Source organism: Babylonia areolata, chromosome 1, assembly GCF_041734735.1.
Source record: "Babylonia areolata isolate BAREFJ2019XMU chromosome 1, ASM4173473v1, whole genome shotgun sequence".
Taxonomy (NCBI): domain Eukaryota; kingdom Metazoa; phylum Mollusca; class Gastropoda; order Neogastropoda; family Buccinidae; genus Babylonia; species Babylonia areolata.
Window position 1 is genome coordinate 71807447 of NC_134876.1, and position 10356 is coordinate 71817802.

Below are 10356 nucleotides of genomic sequence, written 5' to 3' on the forward strand. Positions count from 1 at the left end.
ATATAAGTTTCTGAAGCTGTCATAGAGATTGTTTTGTACTTGGACATTGTGATTGTAAACCTTTTTTTTTCTTGATTTATTAGTATTTATAAGTCACTGTTTGGTTCAGCCCGTGAAGCTCTTATTTTCAATGCGTGGCGTGGCGGCTGGGCTTTGCATGTTTGTCAGAACTGACATGATTCATAAGTGTTTTGGGATTTTTTTATTTAGTGACATTTTCTTGGGATTCTTCGTTCGTGTGCTGCAACGCCCACGTTCACTTGTATGTACAGAAGTGGGTACGTGTATGACTTGTTTTTACCCCCCCCCACCCCACCCCCTGTAAGCATCTATACTCCATTATCGGGGGGTATGCATGCTGGGTATGTTCTTGTTTCCACAACCCACTGGATGCTGACATGGATTGCAGGATCTTTATCGTGCATGTTTCACAGGGATCAGGTTCGACATCGGTCATCGGTCATTGACGCATTTAAATTTGAAATGACCTATTGTTTTTCAAGTTGCCAGGTCACATGACTTATTGTTTTTATGACCAGTCGGTCAACCAAAGTAACCATCTCTCTCTCTCTCTAACGATCGCGATCGCTTTGTCGTCTGCTCCTACAGGAAATGACTATAAACTGGTTTATTAAAATACGGATCCGTGACGAAACGAAATCCAAAACGAATCTTTATCGCTGCCTTTCGCGAGCTTCGGCGAGAAGAATTGGCGTTCCCACTTTTGCATTAACCATTAGCCCGGGACGGGTGATATTTGACCTATTGATTTTCAAAATGACCTATTGATTTTATGTTCTTCCGGTCATATGACCTATTGTCTATTGAACCCAACCTGATCTCTGGTTTCATCTTCTGCTTGTGCATACACACAAAGGGGGTTCAGGCAGCACAAGCAGGTCTGCATGTATGTTGACCTGGGAGATCAGAAAAATCTCCACCCTTTACCCACCAGGTTAAAGAGATTCGAACCCAGGACCCTTAGATTGAAAGTCCAATACTTCAACCATTCGGCTAGCCTGTCAAGATTACACACACACACACACACACGTACCTGATCTGTGTTTTAGGGACAGCAGCGGTACTCCGGTTCTGGTGGCCAGCCACAGATGAGAATCAAGCTCATTCAGCAGCTTATGGACATGGGATTCAAGGTTAGTTTACATAAATGATTCACTCAGTCCATTGTGATACTTTTATACTTCAGTGCACATACAACTGGTATCTTTGGATTTTGACTGCTTTTTTTTTTTTTTTTTTTTTTACTTTTGCTTGGGAGCTTGACATGAATGAAGGTATGTTCTTTCATGAATGTTTATCTGAAAAGAAGGCAAATTCAAAACCTAGAAGGTTCACCCCCCTAACCCCCGCCCCTTTTTCTTCTCTCTTTTTTTCTTTTTTTTTTTACTGTTATTTTTTTTTTATCACTTATGATTTGAGATATTTTGTTTTAGTTACGTAAATCATGTTTGGTTTTAGTGGCTTGTAAATTACAATCTTTTGATTTGTTTGACTAAAATATATAGATTTAGTTCTTTTTGTTTTAGGGGTGAGGAGTGGGGATGGTGCAGGAGTAGTTAAATCTTCTTATAATTTTTTTTGGTTTTTTTTGTTTTTGTTAGAAAGCTTATCCTGTTATGAAACTAGGAAAATGATTGAAGTGCTTTAAATGAGTTTAACCCAATCCTCCCTTGGTAGTTCACAGCCACGGTAGGCTTCCTTGCCATACTGATGTGGAAAAAATGCAAAAAATATACTTTTGTTTTTCCTCCAAATTACATGTGGACTCCTCTGGAAATATTGTAGAAATTAGTTCCCTTTCTTTGGGGTTTGTGTATTTATAGGAATGTGAAGACCATTCTAATGAGAATTTTGACAACAGAGCAGTGCTCTGGTGCTGGGCTTAATGTTAAACATTTGATGACAAAAAATGTATTACACTTTGTTGACATTTCTTGGACAAAGTATATGCTTGTTGACTTTTTCGATATGGATTTAGTTCATAAATAAAGCAGCTGTATCTAAAATGGTTGAAATGCAAGTAAGAAAAAATCATATCTGATAGGCATTTCACTTTTGTTCAATGCAGAAAGAGGAAGCCCAAAATGCCTTGATCAGCAACAACATGAACCTCGACAGTGCTCTGGGTGTGTATACAGTTAATTTGCCAGTGGTTTATATATATATAGATAATATATAAAGAGAAACAGTTATGTGTTTGTTTATTTTTATTTTTATTTTTTTTAATGTTAGGGTGGATTTGAAGTTTGACATATGGTTTTAATCAATAAGCACAGAACAAAATTTGCTTGAATTTGAATGAATTGATATATTGAAGTATGGAAATAATTTTTGACATGTAAATTAATCCCTTGCCTGCCTTGGGAATTGAGACTTGCATACCTTTTCTTGCACTGTTAAAAGCCAACATGTCATCTTCAAATTTTCATCAGCAACTCATGGTTGATAAATACAGGGAAACAGCCCACTTTGTTTCTCCCTGTCTCCTGGAATGTTTGAAGACTCTGTATTTCTCTTTAAGCAGTAGGAAACTTAAAGTCACTTGCAGACATGGTTGGTCAAACTGGTGGTGTCTAGCTAAGATTGATCTTGGCTCATTTTTCGAAGGTTTACAGCCTTAGATCTGGCTCTGGAAATAATAAAAGATATGGACAGTGGGGAGGAAAGCCTGTGTAATGGTGAGGGTGATGATTCAGGTGCAGATTTGGATTATAAGTCACTTCCCACTTTGTGGACGTAACAGTGATGTAAATTTTGCTAGACTGTCCAGTCTGTATCTGTAGCAGGCCAGGTGTAAGTTGATGTGAACATGAACCAGTTGGTAGCAAAAACGCTTTCATTTTACATGTGCAGCTGGAAAGGGAAGAGGGATAAGGAGAGGGTTGGTTAGTTAAGCTCGTCACCAGTAGAGGAGGAAAAGGGAGGGGCAGTATCTGTTCGCCTGGTGCCAATACACAGCTAGCTGGCCAGTTTCTTTTTCATCAAGCTGTGGTGTAATACTGGGCCACAGGCACCCAACAAAATCATTTGACTGGAAATTCTGGAATCTTGTGATGCAGAGAATTTGTAGCTACTTGATTTCATGGAAATTATTTTGGACTCGGATTTAAAACAATAGTCATACAGTTATAATCTGATAACAATTATCATCTACTTTAAGTACAGTGTATGAGCAATCATGCAAAATTTTAAGGAGATATTTGAGGAAGTAGTGCACATTTTTTTTTGCATTTAGGTGGATACCCTGTTTTTGCTCGGCACACAGGAATGACATAAAATGTTCAGCAGACAGGAGTTAAAATCTGAACAATGCATTCACATAGTTTGTGGAAATGGATTTGAGTGTTAGCTCACATTATTCCATAGAGGGAGGTGAAGGGTTGGGGGATGTACAGAGCTACTCCATTTTCCTTTTCCATGTTTGAACCATCAGGTTGTTTGTTCTGATCACAGTTTAACTTAAATTACTTGGTTTAAAACCTGCAGCATTTAATGATTTAGAGTCATTGTAATCAACAGTTTATTTTGAAAAAAATTAAAGAATAAATCATGAGCTGTCCATAGACAGCATATTTCTTTTTGTTTCATTATTTTGTCATTACCACTTTATTTCAGGAGAACTAACTTCAGGACTCCATGGAAAGAGAGAAATGATGAACGATGTGTTTCACTCTGGTGAAAAAGTCAACCACCAGGGCCTAATGTCTGACAACTCGGGTATCATATGTGATGACATGTCCGAAAATCGTGCAGACAGCAATCCACATGTGCCTAATTTTCCAATGCAAAATACTCCATTTAGCAATGCTCAAGTGCCCAACCAGTCCTTCATGTCCTCTGGCTTGAATATGTATGATCGCAGCAAAGCTGGACCGCCAATGCCTCCGAGCAGCGTGGGTAATATGAACAACATGCAACACAAATTGAAAGTGCTGCAGCAGCAGCAGCAGCAGGGTGGCACAAACCCAGTCTTCAACAATATGAGTCCCAACCAGGTGAGAGGAGGGGCGATGCCTGTGAACAACACCCAGAGCATGGTGCAGCAGCAGGCAGCTCAGCAACAGATCCTGCAGCAGCTGCGATTGGCTGTTCAGTCTGGCTTGATCTCCCCACAGCTGCTGAACCAGCAACTTCCACACAACATTCTAGTCATGCTCCAACAGCTGCTGCAGCTCCAGAATGCCTTGCAGAACCTGCTGCAGCGCCAACAATTCCTGCAGCAGAACAAAGTCACTCTGAACATCCCTCGCACTCAGTTGGACCAGGTGTCCAACATGATCAGCCAGTACAAGTCACAGATCCAGGCTCTACAGAAACAGCTGCAGGCTGCCCAACAGTCCTTGCTGATAAAACAACAGCCCCCTTCTGTTCCCACACCCAGTGTTCAGCAGATGCAGTCCATGATGCAGCAGCAGCCTCCAATGGGCATGCCTCCTTCCATTTCCACCTCTATGCATAGTGATGGTGGGAACAGTGCCCTGATGTCTCTACCTGGTGATGCCAGCGTTTCTTGTGGAGGCACAAACATGGTCAGCATGTCTCGCCTAAACCAGTGGAAACAAGCTTCTGTAGAACATGATGGCCAGATGGATTTGAACAAGGCTCCAGGCACCAAACCACAAGGTCTACAGCTTCCACATTCCACTCCCACCATGGGGCCATTTGGAGATCTTCCCAGTCTCAACATCAGTGGCGACACCACTTGGTCCTCCAGTGCAACGTCTGGTGCCAGTAACTGGCCAACCACATCTGGAATCGGCCATTCCTTTGATGGAAAGAATGATGATGGCATGTCCACCTCTGGTCTGTCCTCCAACCTGGGCACAGGCACTGACGTGATTCCAGAATTTGTTCCTGGCCAGCCATGGCAGGGGCTGAACAGCAAGAGCGTAGAAGATGATCCACACATCACTCCAGGCAGTGTCTCTCGCTCCCTTAGCGTGAATGTTGTGAAGGATGACTACCTGAACAACCTGACAGGCAACAAATCAAGCGCTGCAGAGGCATCGATGGCGAATGCTGTGACCCTAGGCACAGCCAGTCTCCAGGCCCAGCAGACTAGCAACAACAGCCCCTGGCAGGGAAATATGGACTTCAGTCGCCAACACTCATGGGCAGGCAGGTCTTCGGGGTCTGCATTCACTCAAGGTAAGAACGGGCATGTGTGCGTATGACGTGTGCATGCGGGTGTAACTTGTATGTGAGTTTGCATGTGGCATGTAACTGCATGCATTTCTGTTCTTGATTTGACAGGTCATTTCTTATATTGATTTTTGATCATTTTTTTTTCTTTAAATTTGTTAAGTGAATGCTGAATGCAGTTTGGTGGTTTAGGTTTTGCATCCGGAGAAACTTTTAGTTTATACAAGAACTAGCATAATTTTCAACCTACAAGGTGCTGCAGTGCATAAAGCGTACCCACTAAATTTAAAGAAAAAGGTTATTTTGAACTTGACATGACGCACACATCCGACAAGCCACATCTGTTGTAAGTGAATGTCCTCATTATTTTTTTTGTCTCTGCTAACAGCGGATGTCGTTTTCCATGTAGTGTTGTCATCTTCAGAAAACTGGATCAGAATCCAACTGTTCATCTGCATGTTGACCCTGCTCTGTTATCTGCTGCTTATTTCTCTTCTTTTTTTCTTCACTTTTTGAAATATTTTTTTGTAATTTTATTTTACAGCCTTCAGTCGAATGTAAAGCCACATTTCATTAACTTGTTCAATTAGAATCCAGTCTGCTTGCCTCACTTTTCAGTCCCGTCCACCATTTTGCTTTGCATTCTGCTTTCAAAAACGATCAGTTCACTTCCAGTTTATCTTTTTTCACACCATAAATTTATCCCCAATTCGGACACTACTCTTTTCATGGCCTAAGGGTGAACTGCAATCACATTCAGTTGAAATTTTGTGTAGTATGCAATTCGGTTTCAATTCGATGCGATGGTGAACATAAACCATCTCAAATTGAACAGTGGTATGACTGAAGTGTTGCTGTTCATGATTGTGAGCACTTACTGCACATGATCAATAATGTTGTCATTATATTGAGTTTGTTGTGTCAGGTGTAAGTTACCATATTCATTAGAGATAAACTACAAAATGTGATAGTTGTTTGCTCAGTGTAATAGTTGTTGCTATACCTGTGGTTACAGTTGAGGTGGAGTGGCTGATAAAACTGACCTCCACTTTTATTTTGCAGTGAGTGGTTCTGGCTGGGACAGCCGTCAGACACCTTTGTGGATGCTTAAGAACACTGTCTCCCCGGTAAGAAGTTTTGTGTTTTCTCTTGAAAAGCTTTCAAAGATTTTGCTGCTTGTATTCTGGTTGGTTTAAAAGTGAAGTTTTTTCCCATGTTTAGAAATTTCATCAAGTTTCTTCATGGTATTTGAGTGGCACAACTCATTAATAGTTTTATGAAAGATGGTCTGAAGTCATTTCTGTACTGTTCATTGGAGAATATGTACACTTGTACACATATGTACACATTGATTTAGTAAATGAGGTTGGCCTGAAAGGATATTTTGGTTGACGGTGATGTGATACAAAGTTGTAGGAAACAGGAATCATCAGTGCCAAATAGGTGACAATATTTAATTGCACTAGATACGATTAATGGAGAGGTTGGGCTTACCTGGTAAGTACCCTGTAATTTGTAAAACTTGTCCACCCAGAGAGCACTGGCCCAGAACTTAAGAACCAGTGTATTTAACACCAAAACTGCTTTGTATCATCAGTGAAGAAATAGATGGAAATATTGAATGTGTGCATTGATGTTTGTACAGATGTTGTATTGTATAGAATTAGTTCTGTTCTCAAACAGTGGAAAAGCTTTCTTGACAATACGATGGAAATACATGACAGAATTTCTCATAGCAAATGCTAGAACTTTGGCCTGGTTTTATTGAAACAACCTTACCAGTATTTAAAATGAAGGTCTGGCAGACTGTATTTGCAAAAGAAACATCTCTTGCATAGCAATCAATCTGCCATCAAGTTGAAAATGAGGGGTACAGGATTGATATAGCTACTGAGCTGGTGTAGATATAGTCTAAATATGTACCAAGCTGGAGTAAATCATGTCACAAAGGTATAAACTCGCCGTTTGATAGTTTTATTGCTTTAGTCACATTTGCAACAATACAGTTGACATTATCTGACCAGGGAAAGAACTCCTGATTAGATGTAGTTGTTTCTCAAAGAGGCCTCACCGTGTTAGATATATATCCATACACACAAAACCATATTTGCTTGGCAGATTCCTGACCAGCAACATTACCCAATGCATTGGTCAGGCCTTGAGTTCATACTTTATATCAGACCTGTCAGCTGTACTCTTTGGGCGTAATGAATTAAGCTTTGGGCATAATAAATTATACTTTTGAAGGCATCATTCCACAGTTACACTTCTTACGTGAAAGTCTATCTAAGAGATTGCTAAAATTAAGCTTTCGTAAGAGCTGCATCTGTGGTGTCAGGCTTTTATCAAAGGGCAGTAACCACAAATGACTTTGGTAGGCTTCCATTTCAAGGTGGCATGGAAGAGGAGTTTGCACAAATGGGATTGTGAATTGGAATTTTCGCCAGATCAACAAATCAAAGACCAGAGAGAAGATAAGAGCGACTTGTCACAGCACTCATTTCAGAGTCACATGTTTCCAAACGGTCAGTTGCAGTCAGTCTTGCAATTGTCAAAATGTTGACCCTGGTAGAAGGTGATCCCTCCTTGGACGCACTCATGCGCATTCACACACAAATGCATGCACTGTTCATTCAGCATGCTTGATCTCCTTCCCTGTCAAGCCCCTTCGGCAATGGGTACTTCGGGGTGACCCTTTGTGCATGTTATTTTCTGTGCAGAAGCCATGAACTGCTGTAAACATTTGCTCTTTAGGCAATAGAAGTGAGATTTTTCTGTAAAATTTACAGAAATCAGTAAATCTGAGAGCCCCAGGGGTTGATCCTGAGATTCATGTGAATCCATTAAAATAAAAGGGGTGTATATATATATATATATATATATATATATATATATATATATATATGTGTGTGTGTGTGTGTGTGTTCGGTTTCTGTTGATCATACTCACTGATCAGTGTGTATTCCCAAGCAGTTTAGAATCTTGTTTGGTTCAAAATGCAGCAAACTAAGCTTTAGAGAACCGGTTTGAAAATGCCACTTACCACCATACTTTTCTCCACATTGCACACATGGATCTGAAACATAAGTGTTTTCTGAAAGCGTCAGTCTATATTTTATTTGAAAACCCTGTACTGAAGAGGCTCTAAGAAGAGTGACTTGTCAGAGTGCCTAATTTGAAGTCGCAGGTTTCTGAATGGTCAGTTGAAGCCATGCCCACAGTTGTCAAAATGCCTGTTACGACAGAAAGCAGTTTCTCATTAGCATGTGTTAATGCCATTATGAAAAACAAACAACTACACACACTCAGACGCACTCGCACTCACATGCACATGCACAGTTACACCCATACTCCATCCCTATGCAACAGGGTGGTACTGTTCATTCAGCAAAAGCCAATTGAATCACTGTTCACATAAGGCAACAGAAACTTTTGCAGCATTTGACAATGCCTTTTTTGGTGCTGAAATTACATCAGCCAGTGATGGGGCAATACTCTTCATGACTGCAGATAGTATAAGCTGTTAAGATCTGGGATCAATTGCTGGAGTAACAAAAGATTCAGCCACATTACATCAAAATAGTATTTTGTTCAAACGTGCATGTAGTCTTCTTCTTCGGCATGGACTGTGTTCTGACAACGGGTGTAGTCCAGTGGCAGAGTCTGCTGAACTAACTAGGACTCTTCTTTTAGATGTCGGTACCATTGCTGTTGTCTTCAGTCTTAAATTCATCCTCACATGACTGTATTTTTGTGTGTGTGTTTGCATAGTCATGAGTTAAAGGAATGGGACACTCAGCATACAAATAACGCATCTACTCATTCAAAATAGAAAACACACTTGTATGCTCGCTCTCTCTCTCCCTCTCCCTCTCCCTCCCTCCCTCCCTCTCACACATGCGCGCGCACACACACACACACACACACACACACACGTGAGTGCTCACTCTCACACAGTTGAAGTGAAAATACATGCATGCGCACGCGCGCGCGCACACACACACACACACACACCATGTTAACATAACACACATCTCGCATACACACCATCACAGACACACACACACACACACACACATACAGAGTTGCATAGAAAAGAATATGCATGCATACAGACACTTTTTCTCTCTCACACACACATGCACACATTCATGTCTCACACACACACTCACACACACACACAGATGCATTGAAAGCATACAAAGTTCAGATGAGTTATTTTATACTGTTCCAAATCTTGAAAAAAGTGTATGGTACTTAGGTTTTAACTTTATTTGTATCTTCATGTTTATAGATAACAAAGTCACTGATTCACCATGCACCTCTTAAACATGTTCAGGTGAAATTTTCAGGTTTCAATTTCAGTAAAGCCTTCCAGATGCCTATTAAAAAGCTTTTTTTTTTTTAATTCAGGTTCAGGCCTTGCCCCTGTACCTCACCATGTAGGCATACTTTTCAGTGCAATTATTTTTAAAAAGATGTTCTGTTCAACTCTAAGAGAACCTTGCTCCCAACCAGAGGCATCATCTAATGTTGTCTCCACCCCCACCCCACAGTATACATTATTTAGATGTGGGATCTGTAACTGAAGTAGCAAAGACTCGCCCGCATTACATGTGTATGTAATAAGTATTTTGTTTTATAAAAACATGTGTGGAGACTTAAATGTTGGAACATTTCACTATGGCTGTTGTCTTGTCAAATCATGTATTGCATCTGTGTTGCTTGTGCGCACTCTCACATAGTTGAATTGAAACAGTCTCTCTCTCTCTCTCTCTCTCTCTCTCTCTCTCTGAAACACAGAGACATATCAACATGCACGTAAGGTTTTTATTATAGACATACACACACACATGTACACAAACAAAAATTACATGCACACTTTCCTCGAAAACAATATAATACACATGCATCAACTTTTACACACACACATTAGCTCACTCTAGCTCTGTCTCTCTCTCTGTGTCTCTCTCTCACTTACAGATGAACTCTGAGACTCACACGTGCGCACGGGCAAACACACAGATACACACACATTTATGTGGTATTTAGCCGTGAGATCACACTTTTCACCCTTACCCATGTCATACTTCGGTCTCTGAGGGGGTAAATGGGTCTGATCGGATTTCCTACAAGATCACCATGGTATTCTACCAGTCAGAGTGGATTTCTTTGCAGAAATTTGCCATAGAC

The 10356-nt window shown here is 40.6% G+C and overlaps 1 protein-coding gene across 1 annotated transcript in view; it reads left to right on the plus strand.

The window, feature by feature from the left end:
• Positions 1 to 10356, plus strand: part of LOC143286966 (uncharacterized) — a 48530-nt gene that overhangs the window by 18821 nt on the left and 19353 nt on the right. The window contains exons 7-10 of the mRNA XM_076594954.1: positions 1071 to 1154; positions 2090 to 2147; positions 3637 to 5169; positions 6226 to 6290. Of these exons, the coding sequence (XP_076451069.1) occupies positions 1071 to 1154; positions 2090 to 2147; positions 3637 to 5169; positions 6226 to 6290 (1740 nt within the window). The remainder of the gene's footprint in view (positions 1 to 1070; positions 1155 to 2089; positions 2148 to 3636; positions 5170 to 6225; positions 6291 to 10356) is intronic.